This window comes from Ranitomeya imitator, chromosome 1, assembly GCF_032444005.1.
Source record: "Ranitomeya imitator isolate aRanImi1 chromosome 1, aRanImi1.pri, whole genome shotgun sequence".
Taxonomy (NCBI): domain Eukaryota; kingdom Metazoa; phylum Chordata; class Amphibia; order Anura; family Dendrobatidae; genus Ranitomeya; species Ranitomeya imitator.
The window spans coordinates 543,596,860-543,621,626 of record NC_091282.1 but is presented as its reverse complement, the minus strand read 5'-3'; the positions used below and the strand labels follow the sequence as shown (position 1 = coordinate 543,621,626).

At 43.2% G+C, this 24,767-nt stretch overlaps 1 protein-coding gene across 1 annotated transcript in view; it reads left to right on the top strand.

Moving 5' to 3' along the window:
* The first annotated feature begins 2,712 nt into the window (after positions 1–2,712).
* LOC138677652 (coiled-coil domain-containing protein 17-like) overlaps positions 2,713–24,767 on the top strand; it is an 82,665-nt gene continuing 60,610 nt past the window's right edge. Inside the window, exons 1-3 of the mRNA XM_069767668.1 lie at positions 2,713–3,117; positions 9,435–9,560; positions 17,506–17,638. Of these exons, the coding sequence (XP_069623769.1) occupies positions 2,983–3,117; positions 9,435–9,560; positions 17,506–17,638 (394 nt within the window). The 5' untranslated portion in view covers positions 2,713–2,982. The remainder of the gene's footprint in view (positions 3,118–9,434; positions 9,561–17,505; positions 17,639–24,767) is intronic.

Genomic DNA, 24,767 nt, shown 5'->3' with positions numbered 1-24,767 from the left:
CATCTCTAACGAGATTAGCCTAGCAATGTGGGCGTTCAAACCCTGTGTACGCGGATGAGAGGATGAGTACTTTCTTTTCCTAATGAGAGTCTCTTGTAGTTTGAGCTGGATTGGAGAGGTGCATATGGTGGAATTAGCGGTGGTGGTGGTGGTGGTGGACATGGCGGATTCAGAGAGGGTTGGTTATGGTATTCTCGATGTTGGCCTACATGCAGTGTTTCCTACCAATAACCTTGTGATTCCCTGACTGCTTTGGCCTTGCGACGATACCTCAACATTTGCTGCTGGTGGTGTCCTAACCGGTGGGCTTACAGTGAGGGAAGCAATGTAGCGTTGCTGACTATCTTCATTCTGAGCAGGTGCACCAACGGTACGGGACGTTTGGTTGTTAGTCCAGGCTTGCAAGTGCATGCTGGTTAAATGTCTAAGCATGCGCGTTGTATTTAAATTTAGAAGATTCTTACCTCTGCTAAAGGTCTTTGAGCATTTCTTACCGATAGCTTTTGACTGATTATTCGGATCTTGGTTAAAAAATTGCCACATTGCACTCTTCCTACTATGGAATACCTTTTCAGGCATTGCACGCTGTGCTACTTTCACAGGATGGCCACGCTGTCCTAAAACTGTTTTTGGTTTTGACAAACGTTTTTGGCCTGATACGGGCCTGCAAGATGACAGCTGTTGCGATGCAGATGGCTGCTGCGGATCATCCTACTCCGCTTCAGAGCTACTGGCAGCGGCACCCTGTTCCCCCAATGGCTGCCAATCTGGGTCAACAACTGGGTCATCTATCACCTCCTCTTCAATGTCATGTGCACCTTCCTCTGTGTCACCGTGTAAGGTGCTATAGCGTTCGGGACAGGGCACCATAGTCTCATCAGGGTCAGATTCTGGCTCAGTACACTGCGAGGGCAATGTCGTGATCTGAGTCAATGGAACAGCATTATAATCTAGCTGTGGCTGTGCATCAGTGCACTCCATGTCCGATTCATCTTCTAATGGGCAGTTAACAATTTCCCGTTCTAACCCAGGCACGTTATGTGTAAAGAGCTCCATGGAGTAACCTGTAGTGTCACCTGACGCATCCTTCACTTTTGGTTTGGGTGATGGACACAAGGAAACGTCTTGTTCCTGGCCGGGAGCATCCACTGACGACTCGCTGCTTTTATATTTGGAACTTTCTGAAGAGGAGGTGAAAGAGCTAGAGGCTGAGTCAGCAAGGAAAGCCAAAACTTTTGCCTGCTGCTCTGGCTTTAAAAGCCGTTTTCCTACTCCCTGATAAGGGAGTCTTTGAGGCCTTGTGTAGCCAGACGATGACGCTGGCTCAACACCTCCAGCCTTAGGTGCTATTGAGCTTTTGCCACTACCACCAGATGCACCATCACCACCATCAGTACCAGCTCGCAACCACTGCCCATGGCCTCTTCCACCTGACTTCCTCATTTTTTGGAAAATCTAACCCAAATAACAACCGTTATATTGTACTGTAAAACAAGGTAGAAGGTATAAATATAAACGTGTTGAGATTTTAAATCTCCCTTTTTTGGGGGGAGACTGAACAAAAAATCAGGCCCTGTGCAAAAAACAACACAATGTAAGTGGCAGAAAGTGGCTGGCTGATATACGACAAACTAACAGGACAGAAGTATATCCACTTTGTGAGAATTTGAATCTCACTTTCTCTTGGGGAGACTGAACCAAAACTCAGGCCCAGTGTATATAACAACGCAATCTAAGTGGCAGAAAGTGGCTGGAAGATATATGAAAAAATACAAGGACTGTAGTACAATTTCAATCTCCCTACAATGATCTCAGGAAAAGTATGGCAGCAATAAAAAGGACTGCTGCACACAAAAGTGTGGACAAATAAACAAGATAACTGTGCAGAAAGGACCAACAGGATTTTTGTTTTTAAAAAAACAGTTGGTTTGCACAGCGGTGTGCAAACAGCAATGCAGCTATCAGGGAGCCTTAAGACACAAAAGAGAATGGTAAAACCAAAAACACTCAGCCTATAAGGCAGCCTATTAAGCTACAGAGCTGATGCACAAAAATGTAGCCTCCACTGTCCCTGCAAACAAATGGTGGTGTTGGACAGTGGAAATCGCTACAGCACAAGCGGTTTGGGGGCTTAATCTTCCCTCCCTAACTATATCCCTTCTTCTGATGAAGCTGTGACAACCTCTCCCTATGCTACGATTGGCAGAAGTAAGATGGCGGTCGGCGTACACGCCCCTTTATAGCCCCTGTGACGCCGCAGAAAGCAAGCCAATCACTGTCATGCCCATCTCTAAGATGGTGGGGACTGAGACCTATGTCATCACGCTGTCCACACTCTGCGTCCTCCTTCATTGGCTGAAAAATGGCGCTGAAAGCGTTATACGAAACGCGACTTTGGCGTGAAGATCGCCGACCTCATGGCCAATCGCACACGATGTGCAAAATCACAGAGCACATGTTGTGCTGGTGCACATTGCACAATGACAGCGCACATCGACACAGAAGGGACTAGCCCAGCTCCTGAAACGAGCGTCACTGATTTCTGGTGCAAAGAAATGAATAAAAATGATATAAATTAAGTAAATATTGATGTGGGCCACCGTCTTTTCTCCTCACAAGATGTAAACTCTGCAATTTCCAGTCTTGCCTGTAGATGCTGCTCTGAAGCCTTCCAAATCTGGAGCTGTGGTTTTGTGATAAGTTGCAGAAGTTATACACAAACACAGGTTGCCATCCAGCTCTTTGTTACAACACTGGGGAGGGGACAGCTAAGCTCAGGAGCTGGGAAACTACAGCAAGCAAAGGATATGATCTAATTAAGTACTGAAGAAAAATCTTTAAGGATATATTTCAAGTGTTTTGCATTTTTATTATTCAATATATAACCATGCAACATTTCAACATCTGAATCCAAGCGGAAAGGAGAAAACTGATGAATGAAATATTTAACTTTTAACAGCAATCTCTCACAGAATTGGCACGATGACAGATATATTACGCTGCCCAAGTTGCAATATGACTTTCAAGTCTTCATTATTACTGCAAAAACACAGAGAAAAATTCTGTATAGGTGGAGACCTTGGCAGAGCAAGAGAAACACGGACGCCTCAGGACATGGTAAGTTTTTATCTGGTAGTTTCTTTTATTAATCTTCCTATTAATAATATGTTTTGTATTTGTTTTTCAAATATCTTTAGAATATATAGTGCATCCTGGAAATATAGTCGTTTATTTTGTATTTTATTTTGCCTCCTTATATAGAACCAACATATCCCCCAGACATTGTCGGCACTCACTGTCCCCATTGGGACTCACAATCTAAATTCGCTATCTAGTATTTCTTTTAGAGTCTTAGAGAAAACCAGATATGACGGACATGTTCAAAGAAATATTAAGCTGTCCATTTGGAATATATTATGAAATAAGGAACCAATGTATCTGTCTGGAGTTATAAACATATACATATTACCGTACTATATACATTATAATTGTTTTTATCTGCAGCATTCACCGTCAGGCGCCATATCCACCCCAACAAATTCTAAAACGTATAGGTCCGTAATATGGATTCTAGCTGTACATCTTCGTTGCATCATTATTATTGACCTGTCCTTCTATCTGCAACATATGGGATCACATTGAAAAATATGCGCGATAAACAGTTGAACATTACAGAACTTAAAACAATTGACATGTATACTGGCGTAAATGCAGACTAAATGTGTATATATCTCAATTTGTCAATACACACATGAAGTGTGTACCAAAAAAATGGAGAACAACACATAGAGTAATATGGTCGTCCCAACATTATGGGAATATAGCATAAAGGTTCTTCTCACCCTAAGCTGCTGTGTCACAGCAAAAAAAAAGCTGTGGAGGTCACTGTAAGTACTTGTAGAAGTAAATCCTCCTGGCCGTGAATCCAATCAGTATGCTAAAGAAATGACCAATATCAACCTTCCGTATCCATGCTTGGGGGTCAATATAAAATTCATTAAGTCCAAAAAGAAATGTTTTAGACTTAATTAATGTCATATTGACTCCAATTGCATATACGAAAAGTTGTTTTTGGTTACTTTTATAACCTTTTTTGCATACCGATTACACACATATGAATGTGGCCTTAGGTTATCTACAGTTGGCTGTATCAAAAAACAAGCCAGTCGCTCTTGCAAATTGTGGACCTGAATGGACCCCATGTACGGTTCTGTGTGCCCCTGTGTGAGAAATGTCAGGAATCAGCCCAGAATTACATGGGAGGACCTGGTCAATTACCTGAAGAGAGCTGGGACCACAGTCTCAAACATTACCATTAGTAACACCCTATGCCATAATGGATTAAAATCCTGTAGGGCACGTGAGGTCCCCCTGCTCACCCAGCACATGTCCAAAAATAGAACTTATTGGTATCAACTCCATTCGCCATGTTTGGAGGAAGAGGAACAATGAGTACAACTCCAAGAACGCCATCCCAACTATGAAGCATGTTGGGAAACATCATACTTTGGGGGTGCTTGTTTGCAAAGGGGACAGGATGACTTCACCGGATTGAATGAAGGATGGATAGGGTCATGTATCCAGGGTCGCAATAAGGTATATTGTGTTGAGAGGGGATAAATGGTTATTTTAAGGGCTGGGTTTTAGCGGACAACCATAGAGTGGGTGGGAGGTTGACCACCTTATCTCCACCCCAGGGTGTGGTTTGGGGTTAAAATAGCCAGCCTCCTGAGGCTTTCAGTGTTCAGTGTGCCTTAAGAGGCTAACTCCAGAGACATGTTCGTGCTAACCTGAACCAAGTGTTTTGCCAACCCTACGCAGGCAGATTCCCGCTACCACAAGGACTGTGCTTTGTGTTACTACTTTGTTTTGTATTCCTGTTTTTGCCCAAAGGGCCATGTTTATTTTTACTTCATCATGGTTTACGCCGCATATATATGACACCAGTGAAGATCTTAAAAAGACAATGCACTTCTGTGTACAGCCGAGTGATCCAATCTACCACAGGGGATAAAGCCCTTGTACACATTCAATATATATAAGCGGAGATCGGACAGCACCTGCAGCACCATCGTGTGAGTACAGCTTCTGACTGGCCGGAAGTCAGAAGCTGCATCAAAAAGCTCTCAATGCATGTCTATTAGAGCCAGAACAAGGTTCTCATAGACTTCATCTGGTCATGGTGTTGCGGTATTTGTCCCTTGTAAGTGATGTTATTCGGTCGCCATATTGTGGTAATATGTGGTCTAGTCATGGTGTAGCGGTAATTCTCCTTTGTATGTGGTATTATTCGGTCACCCTGTGGCGGTAATATGTGATTTTGTTATGGTGTGGCGGTATTTGTCCGTTGTATGTGGTATTATTCGGTCACCATATTGTGATAATATGTGGTCTGGCCATGGTGTGGTGATATTTCTAACCTATATGTAATATAATTGGTCTTGTAATAGGGGATTGTGTTGTATATGGAGGTCACTTGTTCTCTCTGATATCAATAAGAGGAAGATTCTTAATTTCCGATACAGATGAAATACTTTGAAGTTTAATCCCTCCCTGTCATGTGACTATTACATTAGTATCAAAGATGTACATACAGGGGTTCTCCTGTGAAAACAAGTAATCACCTATCCTAAGGTCACATTCATATGTTCAGTATTTGGTCAGTATTAAACATCAGTATTTGTAAGCCAAAACCAGCAATGGTTGAAAAATGCAGAGGTAGTGACTTGTTTCTATAACACTATTCCTATGATTGTTCCACTCCTGATTGTATCCAAAACAAAAGCTGATGGCTATGTATGTCATCTTGTTTTCAATGGGAATTTTTAATGTATGATTGATGAATACGTGGTGCGAAGTGGAGTTTTTCCAAGGGTGGGCGGTGGGACTGTGGAAGATCTGAGGGGTGGAGCTGAGTGAAGGCTCAAGGGGGCCCAAAAACTTTGCCAGCATGGGGCCCTGATTTTCCTGGTGGCAGCCCTGTATATATAGCAAGATTTTGGCCAACAACCTTCTTTCCTCAGTAAAGGGCATTGAAGATGAGTTGTGGCTGGGTCTTCCAGCATGACAATGAACCTGAACACTCAGCCATGGCAACTAAGGAGTGAGAAAAAAATTGGAGTCCGGCTCAACAGGACTGGATTTTACAGTAAGAAGAATTTACATGATCGACATGACCCAGTCGACGCGTTACGACTGCACTATAAGTCACAAAAAGTGACTGATAAGTGACAAAAAGCATATTTCTCTGAAAAAGATTTATTAAAAACTTTATTTTCTTTGTTTGTACTGATGATGTTTGTCCTTCGTAGTCGAAGATGACCATGACTTCAGGGTTAGAAGAGAATTAGTAGTTATGGGTCCGGAGGTGGCTGATGAGTCCAATCCGGGCCCTGAAGTTTCGCCCACATACTTGGCATAAAGGAGCAGATGTGGTCAGTACACCAGATTCTACTTGTGCCTTGCGGACAGCGTGCTTTCTTTTTGCGTCAAAGATTTTCCTATCTCTGCTGCACGTGCTCCTGAGGTGATCCTGCCCCGCCAACCTGGACGATCCAGGGCAAGCTCTTCCCATTCATTGGTGTTGACTTCTAGGTTTTTGAGAGACACCTTAAGGCAGTCTTTATAGCGCTTTTTCTGCCCTACCTCCCCCCCAACTGCTCGCTTTCCTTGGCACAGTTCTCCGTACAGCAGTTGTTTCGGTAGTCGGCTGTCAGGCATTCTAACCACGTGTCCAGCCCACATGGCTTGGACTTTTAGCAGGAGAATGTAAATGCTGCAGAGCCCAGTTTGTTCCAGAATTGCTGTGTCCGGGACATTGTCTTGCCACCTGATGTGGAGGAGTCTGCGGAGGCAACTTATGTGGAAATGAGTAAGCTGTTTAGCATGCCGGCTGTACACTGTCCAGGTCTCGCTAGCATAGAGAAGTGTGGTGAGGACCACCATGCAATAGACCTTCAGCTTGGTGGTAAGGCTGAGTCACCTTCGAACCCAGACATTCTTAAGCAGTCTCCCGAAGGCGGCACTGGCTTTGGCAATTCTGTTATTAACTTCAGCATCTATGGTTACTTCACGGGAAAGTGTGCTGCCTAAGTAGGTGAAGTTATCGACTGCTTTGAGGTTTTGCTCCTTCACCGTGATACGCGTTTGTACTATATATTTATGGAAAACATATTTAAAGTGTAATTAACTATTTGAAGAGAATCTGTCAGCAGGTTTTTGCTATGTAATCTGAGGCAACATGAGGTAGGGGCTAAAATACTGAATTCAGTGATGTGTCACTTAACAAGTGTGATGTTATGTATAATAATGGTTTTAACACTAGTACATTATCATTGCTTTGACTAGCAGGCTCATGAGCAGTTGTCCGACTCCGCCATCTCCTGTGATTAGCAGCTCATTGTCAATAGTCTGTGTACATATAGAGCCAGGGGTGGGTGGTTAGCTTCCTCAGCTCTGCTGCATTTTACATCTAAGCACTCTGATTGTGTCACAACTACTGCACCCAGTAACTAAGTGATACATGGTTGGATTCAGGCACTGTTTTCCTACATTGTGCTGCTCTCAGATGAGGTAGCAAAATTCTGGTGACAGATTCCCTTTAAGTTAGAATGGTCCTGTAATGACCTTAGTATGATGTTGTTCAGATCAGGACACCTTGGATCAAATTTGCTTACCTGTTGTGAATTCTGTGGTCGGGCTCCCTCCTGTGGTCATGAGTGGTACTTTGGCTGGTTCTGTCCATGAGCTTCCTTTGGTGGATGTGAGTGGGGCTGCGGCTTCTGAGTTTCCTTCCTCAGGTGACGAGGTTAAGTTGTTAGGCGCTGTTCTATTTAACTCCACCTAGTTCTTTGTTCCTGGCCTCCAGTCAATGTTCCATTGTTGGTCTTGCTCTCTCCTGGATCGTTCTTGTGGCCTGTCTGCCCTGCATAAGCTAAGTTCTGCTTGTGTTACTTTTGTTTGCTATTTTTTCTGTCCAGCTTGCTATATTGGTTTGTTTTGCTTGCTGGAAGCTCTGGGACGCAGAGGGAGCACCTCCGTACTGTTAGTCGGTGCGGAGGGTCTTTTTGCGCCCTCTGCGTGGTTGTTTGTAGGTTTTTGTGCTGACCGCAAAGCTATCTTTCCTATCCTCGGTCTATTCAGTAAGTCGGGCCTCACTTTGCTAAAATCTATTTCATCTCTGTGTTTGTATTTTCATCTTTACTCACAGTCATTATATGTGGTGGGCTGCCTTTTCCTTTGGGGAATTTCTCTGAGGCAAGGTAGGCTTATTTTTCTATCTTCAGGCTAGCTAGTTTCTCAGGCTGTGCCCGAGGCGCCTAGGTCTGGTCAGGAGCGCTCCACTGCTACCTCTAGTGTGGTGTTATAGGATTAGGGATTGCGGTCAGCAGAGTTTCCACGTCTCAGAGCTCGTCCTATGTTATTAGTAACTATCAGGTCATTTTCATTGCTCTTAACCACCAGGTCCATTGTGGTTCTAAATCACCAGTTCATAACACTTACCCACATGTAGTCTCCCAAGTTGCTGCTAGATAAAAGTGAAAAATGAAATCACCAGCTCACCAACTTTTGATTTTGGAGAACCTCGAGCAGAAGCTGTTGCAAGGTGGTGATTGATTGAAAAAACTGATTATCAACGCGCTTTACATTTTTCACTAAGATTAAGAATGGATATAGCATTTGAAATGTATTGAAAATCAATATTCATTACTGGATTTTAAATGTTTGAAATAAATTGCTAATTTTAACCCATTTGGATCAAGCAGGATAACCCCACCTCTTTTTTCAGTCAGACATTGGCTGTATGATTTCAGCGATGTTGGGCTGACTCTGAAACTCTGCAGTGTTTCAGAGAAAAACATACATTAAAAGCTGCCATAAACCAAGCCACATGGGTGACTAGTAGAGAAGGTTGGTCCCAAATATTGGTCACCAATGTGACTTTGTCCCCGGGCAGGATTTAACTTTTTTTTTCCCCCTGAAAAGCTGCAGTGTTTCTGAGCCAAACATACCTGGCTGAGATCATGCAGCCAATGTCTGATCCATGCCGCCCATGGTTTGAGCAGCAAGTATCCGCTCTCAGGTTTCCTGTAACTCAGTGTAGATAACCTAACAATTATCTACAAAGCAAATTGTGCACTGTTGAATTTCGAAGGTTGGATCTATCCCTTATTCATATCCAAGACTATATGACCATTTCTTCCTAATGCGATCCATGCAGGCAGTTTTAGGCTGAAATCACTTGTGGCATGTGTTTGCTATCAAAACAATCCCAGTCAAATGAATGGAAACCATTTTTACTAACAGAAATGCCTGCAACAAATTTGCCATGTGTGAATTCACCCTTATTTTCTGTTGAGTGATAAGTGGAAATGGGATTTGCATATTCTTTGAGGTTGCTCCAACCATGTGCTCTTTACTCACCTGTAAATTAGGTAAATCGTCTCCAAAACACCAGACGAAAAAAGACTGACCAACTGCAGCAGCATCATCAAACCAGCATGATAAATGATCATAATCACATGTTGGACTCTAACGAGGAGAAGTCTGATTCACTGAAGGTAAGTACAGTTTACTCATTATCAAATCTAAACCGGATCAAGATCCAAATGGACTCTTTTCACACCGGTTTGTGCTTTCTTGTGCCTTGTAACCTAATGAGTTTGCTAAATCAGATGATGCATGTTGTTACGCAGCCTCTGTTTCTTTCATTGTAGAAAAACAGAGAACATTTTATACTCTACCAGTTCCATTACCTACTATTTGAGCCGCCAAATTCTCCTACATAATATCTAAAAAGTAAATAAGTTTAGGACAAAGGATTTCTGACTGTTACTGTACCCAGTTAGAACTCATTGTGATTCACAACCTTGGACATATCCATACATCCAGGTCGGTAAATACTTACCGACCTTGGATGCATGGATATGTCCAGGAGCTCTGTGTACGGGATCGCCGCTTGGAGTTCAGCAATTTTGACAGCTGACACCTGGCACCCATTGCACCGTTCCCAGCAGTTCAAGCCCCTAAATGCTGCGATCGACATCGATCGCAGCATTTAGAAGGCAGGCAGAGGGAAATCGCTCCATCTGCCCTTCAATCGGCGTCCCAGCGACGTCCAGATTATTGCATGGAGACCTGATGAGATCCAGGTCACCAGACTCTAGCAAGTGCATAATCTAACTAACTTGTTGTAGGGAAGCACTGACAGTTCCAAAGCATAGCAATGCTCCTGCATTCCTATGCTTTATAACTGTGATCATCGTGTTAAAAGTCCCATAGTGGAACTAAGTAAAAAAGTAAGAAAAAAAAGTTTCAAAAATATTTTTGTAAAAAAATCACAAAATAATAATAAAAAATATATGTATATATGGTACCCATAAATAAATATTTTTATGAAACAATACAAAATTAAAAAAGAACACATATTTTGTATTGTTGCGTCCGGAACGACCCACCTAATCGAAATGTCACACTAGTTAACCCCTTCAGTGGACACCATAAAAAAAGACACAAGGCAAAAAATTATGCTTTATCATCATATCAAAGAAAAAGCGGAATAAAATACAATCAAAAAGTCAAATGTAAATATAAATGGTATCTTTGAAAACAAACCATGATACAGCTCAATTAATGGAAAAATACGAGTTATAGTTCTCAGAATAAAGAGATGCAAAAATAATTAGTTTTTCTATAAAATAGTTTTTACTGTGTAAAAGGACCATAACATAAAAAAACAATATAAATGTGTTATCGCTGCAATCATACTGACCGGAAGAATAAAGCTGCTTATCAATTTTACCACACACGAAACAACATAAATTCTCCCCAAAAAAAACAATATCTGAATTGCTGATTTTTGTTAATTTTGTATCCCAAAAATCGTAATAGAAAATTATAAAAAAAAGTAATATGCCCAAAAATGGTACCTATAAAAATATCAATTCATCCTGCAGAAAACAAGCGCTCACATGACTCATCCGGCATAAATATGGAAACATTTTAGCTATAAAAAAAGGCAATGATTTTTGCAAAAAAGAAAGCATCTTTTAGTGTGTGACAGTAGCCGAACAAAAAAAAACCCTATATAAATCTGGTATCTTTGTAGTCACATCGACCTGAAGAATAAAGTTGTCTAATCACTAATACCGCACAAGGAATGGCATAAAAAATAAATAAAAACAATTCTTCACCTACTGTTGATTTGTTCACTCTGTCTCCCAAAGATTGCAGTCAGGCTTGGCTCAAATTAATCCTGCGCTTACACCAGGGTTTCCATGTAAATTTCTGAAATACGTGATTCAGACAGAACCCCTTGTGGAAGGTTCCATACAATGAGGCAGATGGAGGCACTGTGGATGCCGTCTGACTTGTAATTTGGCTGTGCCGTCTTTTTAGGCGTGCATAAAAGTGCAGTTGGCCACAGTCTTGTGCACTTTTGAAAAGAAGGACACTGCTGAATAGAGGCCAGATGGAGTCCAGAGCAAATTTGCTGCCCCATTATAGTGAATGAATCCTTCGGCGGTTTCCTCTGAATCACTCTGAGATTTAGATGGAAACCCTGATGTAAGGTGATCAGCTTAGAGCGCAGGATAAATGTTATCCCAATGTTTTGTAAAATGTTCCTAATCAAATCAATCCACTAAAAAAGTCCCCACTTAAGTCCGTCATCTGTCAATGGAAATATAGAGGCTTCTACGTTACTAGTAGCATAAGGGCTATGGAAAAGCGAAATGACTCCTTTCAACACCTCAAAAGAAATTCAGAAAATTCTGCGCTCCCAAATGCCACCCCCTTCTGAGCCCCAGGCTGATTAAACCACATTTAGCATCCACATGTTTTGCATTTCTGTAGCTATGAGAGCCCACCTAATTTATGGGGGAGTGTCTCCAGAAGCATGAGCTGGCACTATAATGTACTGGTTACTTCAACATACTGGTCACTTCAACGTACTGGTCACTATAACGTACTAAGGACTACAAAATACTGGGGACTACAATGGCTGATTTGAAATTTTCTCTCAGCAACATCCACTGCTGCTTGTTTCTGGAAAACTCGCATGGAGTCAAAATCGTCACTACACCTGTAAATAAATTCCAAAAGGGGTATAATTTTCCAAAATAGGGTCATTTGTGGGGGCTTCTGCTTTTCTAGCACTTAGGGGCTCTGTATATGGAGTCCGCAAACTCTTCTAGCAAAGCCTGCACCCCAGGAGGCAAATAGCACTCTGTCTTGCTGTATACCTAAGCAGTACTGTACAGCCACATATGGGGTATTTCCACATTCAGCAGAAATTGTGGGACACATTTTGGTGCCATTTTTTTACCCACTTCCTCTTGTGAAAATATAAAATCTGGGGATAAAACAACATTTTTGTGTTAAAAATGTAATTTTCTTTACTGCCCAATGGCATACAATTCTGTGACCCCCCTGTGGTGTCAATATGATCACTGCACCCCTAGATGAATTCATTGAGAGGTGTAGTTTGTAAATTGGGGTCACTTATGGGGGGTTCTGCTGTTCTGGCACCTGAGAGGCTCTCATAGTATGTAATGGCACCCGTTAACCATAATAAAATCTGCACTATAATATGACGCACCTTCCCTTCTGAGCTTTGCACTGTGCCTGAAAAGTATTTCCTGATTACATGTGTGGTATTGGCACACTCAGGAGAAATTTTTACACCAAACTGAGTCCTTTTTTTCATATTAGCCCTTAGAAAAATGAAAAATTTGTGCTAAAACAACTTTTTAGTGGTAAAAATGTTATTCTTTCTTCACCGCCGAATAGTATAAAATTTTGTGACATACCTGTGGTGTCTATAAGATCACTGCACCCCTAGATAAATTTATTGGGGGTGAAGTTTGTAAAATGAAGTCACATATGGGGGTTCTGCTGTTCTGGCACCTCAGGGGCTCTGCCAATGTGACATGGCACCCCCAAACCATTCTTGCTAAATCTGAACTCCTTCCTTTCTGAGCTTTGCACTGTGCCACATATGGAGTATTGTTGTACTCAGGAGAAATTGCACAACAAATAGTTTTGTTTCCATTTTTCTTCTGCTATCCTTGTAAAAATGAAAAAGTTTGGGGCTAGAACATTTTTGTGAAAAAAATTTTTTTTCATTTCAACAGATCAACGTTGTAAAATTCTTTAAAGCATCTGTGGGTTCAAGGTGCTAACCACATGCCTAAATAAATTCCTTGAGGCATCTTGTATCCAAAATGGGGTCACTTATGGGGGAGTTCCACTGTTTAGGTACATCAGGGGCTCTTAAAACGAAACCTGACACCCACAGACCATTCCATGAAAGTATGCATTCCAGAACATCACTCCTTCCCTTCTAAGCCCTGCCCTGTGCCCAAACAGTAGTTGAAAGCTGCTATCAAAGCATCCTGGGCTTCCATAACTCCTCAGCGGTGCCACAGGCTGATCGCCTCCATTCCACGCCGCATTGATGCAGTAATTGATGCAAAAGGAGCCCCGACCAAGTATTGAGTGCATTTACTGAACATGCATTTCAGTCAGTAGGCCAACATTTCAGATTTTAGAATCATTTTTCAAGCTGGTGTTATAAAGTATTCTAATGTACTGAGATAATGACTTTTGGGTTTTCATTGGCTGTAAGCCATAATCATCAACATTAACAGAAATAAAAACTTGAAATAGATCACTCTGTTTTGTAATGACTCTATATAATATACAAGTTTCAGTTTTTGTATTGAAGAGCTGAAATAAATTAACTTTTTGATGATATTCTAATTTTGTGAGACACACCTATATATTGAGGTGACTTTGACATTACTAAGGTTGTGTTTATGCTAAACAGCTTGAAAGGGTTTCCATAAAGTATTAGGGAACCTTAGATTGTTATAACTGTCTTTTCTGGGCAACATGAATACCTGCAATTTTCAAGAAATATTGGAAAAATTTGCAGAAGCTAGAAAACTTGAATGTTAACCCCTTCATGACCCAGCCTATGTTGACCTTAATGACCTGGCCGTTTTTTACAACTCTGACCAGTGTCCCTTTATGAGGTGATAACTCAGGAACGCTTCAACGGATCCTAGTGGTTCTGAGACTGTTTTTTCGTAACATATTGGGCTTCATTATAGTGGTAAATTTAGGTCGATAATTTTTTCCGTTTATTTGTGAAAAAAATGGAAATTTGGCGAAAATTTTGAAAATTTCGCAGTTTTCAAATTTTGAATTTTTATTCTGTTAAACGAGAGAGTTATGTGACACAAAATAGTTAATAAATAACATTACCCACATGTCTACTTTACATCAGCACAATTTTGGAAACAAATTTTTTTTTGCTAGGAAGTGATAAGGGTTAAAATTTGAGCAGCGATTTCTCATTTTTACAACGAAATTTACAAAACCATTTTGCTAGGCACCACCTCACATTTGAAGTCAGTTTGAGGGGTCTATATGGCTAAAAATACCCAAAAGTGACACCATTCTAAAAACTGCACCCATCAAGGTGCTCAAAACCACATTCAAAAAGTTTATCAACCCTTCAGGTGCTTAACAGCAGCAGAAGCAACATGGAAGGAAAAAATTAACATTTAACTTTTTAGTCACAAAAATGATCTTTTAGCAACATTTTTTTTATTTTCCCAAGGGTAAAAACAGAAACTGGACCACAAAAGTTATTGTACAATTTGTCTTGAGTACGCCGATACCCCATATGTGGTGGGAACCACTGTTTGGGCGCACGACAGGGCTCGGAAGGGAAGGAGCGCCATTTGACTTTTGAATGAAAAATTAGCTCCAATCGTTAGCGGACACCATGTCGCGTTTGGAGAGCCCCTGTGTACCTAAAGATTGGAGTTCCCCCACAAGTGACCCCATTTTAGAAACTAAACCCCCCAAGGAACATATCTAGATGCATAGTGAGCACTTTGAACCCCCAGGTGCTTCACAAATTGATCTGTAAAAATGAAAATGTACTTTTTTTTCACAAAAAATTTCTTTTAGCCACAATTCGTTGATTTCCACATGGGCAGCAGGATAAAATGGATCCTATAATTTATTGGGCAATTTCTCCTGAGTACACGGATACCTCACATGTGGGGGTAAACCACTGTTTGGGCACACGGCAGGGCTCGGAAGGAAAGGAGCGCCATTAAATTTTTTGAATGAAAAATTAGCTCCAATCGTTAGCGGACACCATGTCGCGTTTGGAGAGCCCCTGTGTGCCTAAACATTGGAGCTCCCCCACATGTGACCCCATTTTGGAAACTAGACCTCCCATGGAACTAATCTAGATGTGCGGTGACCACTTTAAACCCCCAAGTGCTTCACAGAAGTTTATAACGCAGAGACGTGAAAATAAAAAAACATTTTTCTTTCCTCAAAAATTATATTTTAGCCTGCAATTTTTTATTTTCACAAGAGTAACAGGAGAAATTGGACCCCAAAAGTTGTTGTCCAGTTTGTCCTGAGTACGCTGATACCCCATTTGTGGTGCGGAACCACTGTTTGGGCACACGTCGGGGCTCGGAAGGGAAGTAGTGACGTTTTGGAATGCAGACTTTGACGGAATGGTCTGTGGGCATCATGTTACGTTTGCAGAGCCCCTGATGTGCCTAAACAGTAGAAACCCCCCACAAGTGACCCCATTTTGGAAACTAGACCCCCCCAAGGAACTTATCTAGATGTGTGGTGAGCACTTTGAACCCCCAAGTGCTTCACAGAAGTTTATAACGCAGAGCCGTGAAAATAAAAAATCATTTTTCTTTCCTCAAAAATTATGTTTTAGCAAGCAATTTTTTATTTTCACAAGGGTAACAGTTGAAGTGGACCCCAATATTTGTTACCCAGTTTGTACTGAGTACACTGATAACCCATATGTGGGGGTAAACCACTGTTTGGGGAGCACGTCAGGGCTCGGAAGGGAGGGAGCACCATTTGACTTTTTGAACGCAAGATTGGCTGGAATCAATGGTGGCGCCATGTTGCGTTTGGAGACCCCTGATGTGACTAAACAGTGGAAACCCCTCAATTCTAACTCCAACACTAACCCCAACACACCCCTAACCCTAATCCCAACTGTAGCCATAACCCTAATCACAACCCTTACCCCAACACACCCCTAACCACAACCCTAACCCCAACACACCCGTAACCCCAATCCCAACCCTAACCCTAATCCTAACCCTAATCCCAACCCCAACTCACCCCTAACCATAACCCTAACCACAAGCCTAATCTTAACCCTATTTCTAACCCTAGCCCTAATTCCAACCCTAACTCTAATTCCAACTCTAACCCTAAGGCTATGTGCCCACATGGCGGATTCGTGTGAGATTTTTTCGCACGATTTTTTAAAAATCCGCAGGTAAAATGCACTGCGTTTTACCTGCGGATTTACAGTGGATTTCCAGTGTTTTTTTGTGTGGATTTCACCTGCGGATTCCTATTGAGGAACAGGTGTAAAACGCTGTGGAATCCGCACAAAGAATTGACATGCTGCGGAAAATACAAAGCAGCGTTTCCGCGCGGTATTTTCAGCACCATGGGCACAGTGGATTTGGTTTTCCATAGGTTTATGTGGTACTGTAAACCTGATGGAAAACTGCTACGAATCCGCAGCGGCCAATACGCTGTGGATCCGCAGCCAAATCCACACCGTGTACACATAGCCTAATTCTAACCCTAACCCTAGTTGTAACCCTAACCCTAGTGAAAAAAAAAGTATATATATATATATATATATTTTATTTATTGTATTATTTTCCATACCTATGAGGGTGATAAAGGGGGGTAGGTTCATTTACTATTTTTTTATTTTGATTACTGTGATAGGTTTTATCACAGTGATCAAAACGTACCTGGAACGAATCTGCCGACCGGCAGATTCGACGGGCGCACTGCGTATGCGCCCGCCATTTTGGAAGATGGCGGCGCTCATGGAGAAGATGGACGGACATCGGGAGGCTCGGTAAGTATAAGAGGGGGAGATCGGAGCACGGGGGAATCGGAGCATGGGGGAGTGGGATCGGAGCACGGGGGAGCGGACAGGAGGACGGGGGAGCAGACAGGATGACGGAGGGGAGCGGAGCACAGGACGGAGGACTGGGGAGGAGATCGGTGGTGGGGGGGAAGATCAGGGTTTCCAGCCATGGCTGATGATATTGCAGCATCGACCATGGCTGGATTGTAATATTTCACCAGTTTTCATAGGTGAAATATTACAAATCGCTCTGATTGGCTGTTTCACTTTCAACAGCCAATCAGAGCGATCGTAGCCACGGGGGGGTGAAGCCACCCCCCCCCCCGGGCTGAAGTACCACTCCCCCTGTCCCTGCAGATCGGGTGAAATTGGAGTTAACCCTTTCACCCGATCTGCAGGGACGCCACATGGGCGTCACAGGTCGGATTGGCACCGACTTTCATGACGCCTATGTGGCGTCACAAGTCGGGAAGGGGTTAAAAAATGCAATCATTTCTATCAACTTGCTAACTAATGGTGTTTATTTGAATATTTTCTCATTTTAGATTCATGCAATTGGTAAACCAGGGCCCAGGACAATAGTTAATGACACACAGCTACACTATCTGGCTGAGGCTCACAGCAAGCAAATCAGTGAAATTATGTCTCAGAACAGGATGCTAGAAAAACAGAGAGATGGTATGTTACAAAACCTAGTAGAAAATTCAATATAGATTTTGCTTAAGACGTTGCATTCCTTGTATGTAAGTATTTTAGTACACAATTATGAATAATGTGTAATTCGGAGTGCAAAATACATGTGCTATATATATATATATATATATATATATATATATATAAACTGTATATATATACACACACTATATAATTGTCTAAGGGTCACTTCCTTCTTTCTGTCACGGATATTCATTGGTTGCGGCCTCTGTCTGTCAAGGAAATCCAAGTCGCTGATTGGTCGCGTCAAAACAGCCACGACCAATCAGCGACGGGCACAGTCCGGAAGAAAATGGCCGCTCCTTACTCCCCGCAGTCACTGCTAACACAGGGTTAATGCCGGCGGTAACGGACCGTGTTATGCCGCGGGTAACGCACTCCATTACCGCCGCTATTAACCCTGTGTGTCCCCAACTTTTTACTATCGATGCTGCCTATGCGGCATCAATAGTAAAAAATGTAATGTTAACAATAATAAAAAAGCAAAAAACCTGCTATACTCACCCTCCGTAGTCCGCCGAGCCGCTCGCGCCTGCTGCCATCTTCTGTTCCCAGCGATGCATTGTGAAATTACCCAGAAGACTTAGCGGTCTTGCGAGACCGGTAAGTCTTCTGGGTAATTTCGCAATGCATCCTGGGAACGGAAGATGGCGGCAGCCGCGCGCCCATCGCCACAGCGCCGTTGGATCCCAGGGGTGAGTAGGTAACTATTTTTTATTTTAATTCTTTTTTTTTTAACAGGGATATGTGCCCACACTGCTAAATACTGCGTGGGCTACATGGCTGCTATATACTACGTGGGCAGTACTATACACTACATGGCTGCTATATACTACGTGGACAGTACTATATGCTACATGGTTGCTATATACTACGTGGGCAGTACTATATACTACATGGCTGCTATATACTACGTGGGCAGTACTATATACTACATGGCTGCTATAAACTACGTGGGACTGGCCAATATACTACATGCCTGTGCTGTATACTACGTGGCTCTGTGCTGTATACTATGTCGCTGTGCAATATACTATGTGGCTGGGCAATATACTACGTGGCTGAGCAATAGACTACGTCACTGGGCAATATACTACGTGACTGGGCAAAATACTATGTGACTGGGCAATATAGTACGTGACTGGGCAATATGCTACGTGGCTGGGCAATATACTACGTGGACATGCATATTCTAGAATACCCGATGCGTTAGAATCGGGCCACCATCTAGTGTATATATATATATATATATATATATATATATGTATAGTGGCACCCTTATTAGAATGGCAGGTTTTTGTCGTGTATCTGTATAATTCAATTGCAAATAATATTGTTGTATAAATATGCACACCCTTCAACTAATACTTTCTTGAAGTACCCTCTGAATTTATGATCATATTCAGTCTTTTCAGTAGGAGTCTATATCTATGGCACATTTCATTTAGAAATGGCAATCTTTTCCCTCTCTCCCTTGCAGTAGCGCTCTAAATCTGTCAGATTGTGTACAGCCTTTTTCAGGTCAACCCACAAATTTTCAATTGGATTCATATCTGGGCACTGGCTGGGTAATTCCAAAACTGTGCTAATCTTCTGACGAAGCCATTCTTTTGTTGATTTAGAAGTAAGCTTAGGGTTGTGCTAAAAGATGGCAATCCTCTTTCTCTTTAGATTTTTAACAGAGGCCTGAAGGTTTTGTTGCAAAAATGATATTTGGAGCTGTTCATATTTCCCTCCATCTTGACTAAAGTCCCTGCTCCAGCTGCCCCCCCCAAAAAAAATATTGTGCTACTTCCACCATACTTTACTGTGGGTATGGTGTTCTGATGATGTGCTGGGTTGGCTTTGTGCGAAATATACCTTTTGGAATTAGGGCCAAAAATGTAATCTTTGGTCTCGTCAGACCATAACACATGTTACCATATGCTTTTGACAGACTTGAGGTAGGATTTAGTAAAACAGTGCAGGGCTTGGATGTTTTTCTTTGCAAGAAAAGGCTTCCATCTTGCCATACTGTTAGGTGTCAAGTTCCCGCTTCTGCACAGGGGGAATCTCGAGCCATCTCCGCTGCGGTCTCCCATTCTTCTCCAGCCGCAGTGGAGTCTGCTCAGCGGAGACGTTGGTCCCAGCGTCTTGCTCAGTCCCACTCTGTACAAAGAGTTACTGCTGCTTTTCCTGCTTCTGCCATTGAAATCAATGTTGGGCAGCGGCGAGCAGATGCTTTTGGGACTAAGTCCTGCTTTTCTCTTTCTGAGCATGCACAGGGCAAGATCTCCCGTTGGAGATCGAGGGTCACATGCTCAGGTACTGCAGCACATCGCATTGGTCCTCCAGGAAGGTCATGAAAGTGCAAAACTTCGGTAGCAGCTTCCCATTGGTCCTTTATTGGAAGGTCCTGAACGTGCTGCAACTATATAAGCTGCGCATGACTGCACGGCCATGCGCTAGTATAGACTTGATAATGTGTGTGTGTTGATGGATGTATATCGATGAATGAAAGCTCCTAAATCATTACCATTCCTAGTGTTGTTGACTGCTCGCGAATGAAGCGCCGGACTTAGCCATCAGCACGTAAACACACAATACAGCGTCTTATTGCTGTGACCGCCAGTGTGGCGCCGTGCGCTTTCACAGCGCTTTCCTGACCCAAGCCTGGGTGGTTAGTGGCGTTCGCCAGTGTGGCACTGCATGCACTCTCGTGCTTCTATTTCTGTCACTCTGACACCCCAGTAGCGGTGTCGAGCGCATGAGGTCTAGGTACTCAAATCCTGTGTCTTGGGATTGAGTTCTGAGACTCCTTGGTTGCGCTCTTGGTGCGGTACCGCGGCCCTGTGACGCAACAGGGTTCGCTTCCTTCACACAGGGTGAGGTTAACCCGTTTGTGTATTCACATTGTACCGCCATATAGTCCGTCATTACTTGGCAGCAGGTTCCATCTCTGCACGGTGGACCCCGGGCTGCGAACGCACCTTACTCTATCTGTCTTATTATTTGGTGCGTTCCGCTAGCCCTAACACATACTACCCCACAGGCCAAACATATGAAGAATACGGGAGATTGTTGTCAGATGCAGCACACAAGTACTTGCCAGAAATTCCTTTAACCCTTTCCTGACATTGGGCGGAATATTACGCCCATGTCAGACTCCCCCTACTGAAGCCTGCACCGGTCTGGGCAAATGACATCTGAGCTATACAGCTGACATGTATCCACAACAGCTGCAGATGGAATTGCATTCCACCAGCGACTGTTAGCTAGTTAGGTGACAGCGGCATTTAGCTGGTGCTTCCAGGAAGAAAGTCGCTAATTCCACCCATTGGTGACCCGCCACATGATCGTGGGCCACCGATGGGTCAGCATGACAACCAGAGGTCTGCAGCAGACCTCTATGGTTGTCATTAACAGATTGCTATGAGCACTGAACAGCTTTGAAAAAGAACACACTGTTCGAAACGCGTAGCCTGCTGCTACTCACTCTATTGTTCACCATGTTTTTTGGACTTTGCACTTTACTCTCAATAAATTGGGCTATTTTTGGAAGCTGGATTTTTTTTCCTGTTCTGTTCTACTATTTACGTGATGACTGCACGGTATCCGAGCTTCCCCACAGCACATGCCTAGCAGGTGAGCTGGTTTCACCTTTTTTTTTTTCTCTCTTTTGCTATGAGCACTGCCCCATGGTCGGTGCTGATAGTAAGCTAGCATTTCTGCTACATACAGGTGAACTGATCATCGCCTGTGTGTAGCAGAGACAATCAAAATATTGCAGCTTTTAAGGTCTGTTTCCACGTGCAGGAAACGCTGCGTGTCTGACGCTGCATAGAGCCGCAGCGTCAGACACGCAGCGTCCAGATGTTACAGCATAGTGGAGGGGATTTAATGAAATCCCGTCTCCACTATGCGTGGTAACACGCACGCGGCGGCCCTGCGACTCCGGACATGCTGCGCGTCTTTTCAGATCGCAGCATGTCCGTATATCTTGCGGCGACGCTGCGTCGCCGCAAGATATAGCACAGGGCCCTATGGTGGGGAGCGATGATGCCGGATGTGTGCTATGAACACATCCGGCATCATCGCGTCCCAGAAAGGGGGCGGGGCTTACCGCAGAGCGGCTAAGCCGCTCCGACGATACCGGCGGCCATCCTGATCGTGGACACATACCCTTAGTCTCCCATAGAGACTATTGAAACATACAAAAACTAAAAAAAATGTTTTTAAAAATATTAAAAAAATATAAAAGTTCAAATCACCTCCCTTTCACCCCATTCAAAAGAAAACAATAAAAAAATCAAATATACGCATATCAATATACAAAAAGAATTAACCCGATCGCTAAACGGTGTAACGAGAGAAAAATGAAAAATGCCAGAATTAAGTTTTTTTGGTCGCCGCTACATTGCAATAATGGGCGATCAAAAGATTATATCTGCACCAAAATGGTATCATTAAAACACCAGCTTAGCACGCAAAAACTAAGCTCTAAACCAACCACAGGTCTCAGAAAATGGAGCCTTTTCAACAAAGTTGGAATTTTTTTTTCAGCACTTAAATAAAAAAGAACCTAGACATGTTTGGTGTCTGTGAACTCATAATGACCTGGAGAATCATAATGGTCAGTATTAGCATTTGGTGAACATGGTTAAAAAAAAAAAAAAACAACAACTGTGGAGTTGCACTTTTTTTTGCAATTTCACCGCACTTGGAATTTTTGAATGGAAAATAAAAAAGATATGGCTCTGGGAAAAAGGGGAGCAAAAATGGAAATTCAAAAACTGAAATACCCCTGGCTGTTAAGGGGATAATGTAGCTGCAGGCCTCTTGGCAACCACCTGTAAGAAATTTCTATTAGTCTTTTTATCAATTTTTGAGGTACATACAGTTCAGTTTGTCACTATTGTGACAAATGTAAGCAATTTCTTGATGACTGTCTTCAGTGTTCCATGGTACAGTCATGGCCGGAAGTGCGGGCGCCCTTGAAATTGTTCCAAAAAATTAAGTACCGTATATACTCGAGTATAAGCCGAGATTTTCAGCCCAAATTTTTGGGCTGAAAGTGCCCCTCTTGGCTTATACTCGAGTCACGGTCTGTGGCAGGGTCAGCGGGTGAGGGGGGGAGAGGTCTGAGGCATACTTACCTAGTCCCGGCGATCGTGACGCTCCCCCTGCCCGTCACACTGTCTTCGGGTGCCGCAGCTCTTCCCTTGTACAGCGGTCACGTGGGACCGCTCATTAAACTTATGAATATGGACTCCACTCCCATAGGGGTGGAGCCGCATATTCATTTCTCTAATCAGAGGTAACGGTGACCACTGATAGAGGAAGAGTGTTATGTTTGCTAATGACAGGTGTTATGAAGGCAATCCAGAAACACAGTGTGCTTAGCGATCAGAGCGCACACAGTGATCTGACAAATACCCAAAAATACAAGAACGAGCTCTGAGACGTGGAAACTCTGTAGACTGCACACCTGATCCTATCCTAAACACAACTAAAAGCGGCTGTGGATTGCGCCTAACAACTACCTAGGCAACTCGGCACAGCCTAAGAAACTAGCTAGCCTGAAGATAGAAAAATAGGCCTGACTTGCCCCAGAGAAATTCCCCAAAGGAAAAGGCAGCCCCCCACATATAATGACTGTGAGTAAGATGAAAAGACAAAACGTAGGGATGAAATAGATTCAGCAAAGTGGGGCCCGATATTCTAGGACAGAGCGAGGACAGTAAAGCGAACTTTGCAGTCTACAAAAAACCCTAAAGCAAAACCACGCAAAGGGGGCAAAAAAAGCCCACCGTGCCGAACTAACGGCACGGCGGTACACCCTTTGCGTCTCAGAGCTTCCAGCAAAACAAAAGACAAGCTGGACAGAAAAAAAGCAACAAAAAAGCAAAAAGCACTTAGCTATACAGAGCAGCAGGTCACAGGAACAATCAGGAGAAGCTCAGATCCAACACTGAAACATTGACAAGGAGCAAGGATAGCAGCATCAGGCGGAGTTAAGTAATGAAGCAGTTAACGAGCTCATCAGAACACCTGAGGGAGGAAGCTCAGAAACTGCAGTACCACTTGTGACCACAGGAGTGAATTCAGCCACAGAATTCACAACAGAAGAGGCTGCGGCACCGAAGACAGTGTGACGGGCAGGTGGAGCGTCAGGATCGCCGGGAGCAGGTAAGTATTTCATATTCACCTGTCCACGATCCACACGCCGGGCGCCGCTCCATCTTCCTGGCGTCTCTCCGCTCTGACTGTGCAGGTCAGAGGGCACGATGACGCATATAGTGTGCGCCGCCCTCTGCCTGATCAGTCAGTGCAGAGAGACGCCGGGAGCGGACGCTGGGAGCTGCAAGAAAGAGAGGTGAGTATGTGTCTTTTTTTTTTTTATTGCAGCAGCAGCAGCGTTATATATGGCACAGATTTATAATGAGCATCTATGGGGCCAAACTGAACGGTGCAGAGCATATAGGGCACAGATTTATAATGAGCATCTATGGGGCCAAACTGAACGGTGCAGAGCATATAGGGCACAGCTTTCTATGGAGCATCTATGGGGCCATACTGAACGGTGCAGAGCATTATATATGGCAGAGCTTTATAAGGAGTATCTATGGGGCAATAATGAACGGTGCAGAGCACTATATGGCAGAGCTTTATAAGGAGCATCTATAGGGCCATAATGAACGGTGCAGAGCATTGTATATGGGGCACAGTTTTATATGGAGCATCTATGGGGTCATAATGAACGGTGCAGAGCATTCTATATGGCACAGCTATATATGGATAATCTATGACTCGAACAAAGACGACCCAGGAAAACATACTCAGAAGGGAGGTAAGAACATTTCTAAAACAATCCACAGTGAGGAGATTGGAACAAAACAAAATCCTCTAAACTGCATGCTCGCAAACGCCAGAAGCCTGACAAACAAGATGGAAGAACTAGAAGCAGAAATATCTACAGGTAACTTTGACATAGTGGGAATAACCGAGACATGGTTAGATGAAAGCTATGACTGGGCAGTTAACTTACAGGGTTACAGTCTGTTTAGAAAGGATCGTAAAAATCGGAGAGGAGGAGGGGTTTGTCTCTATGTAA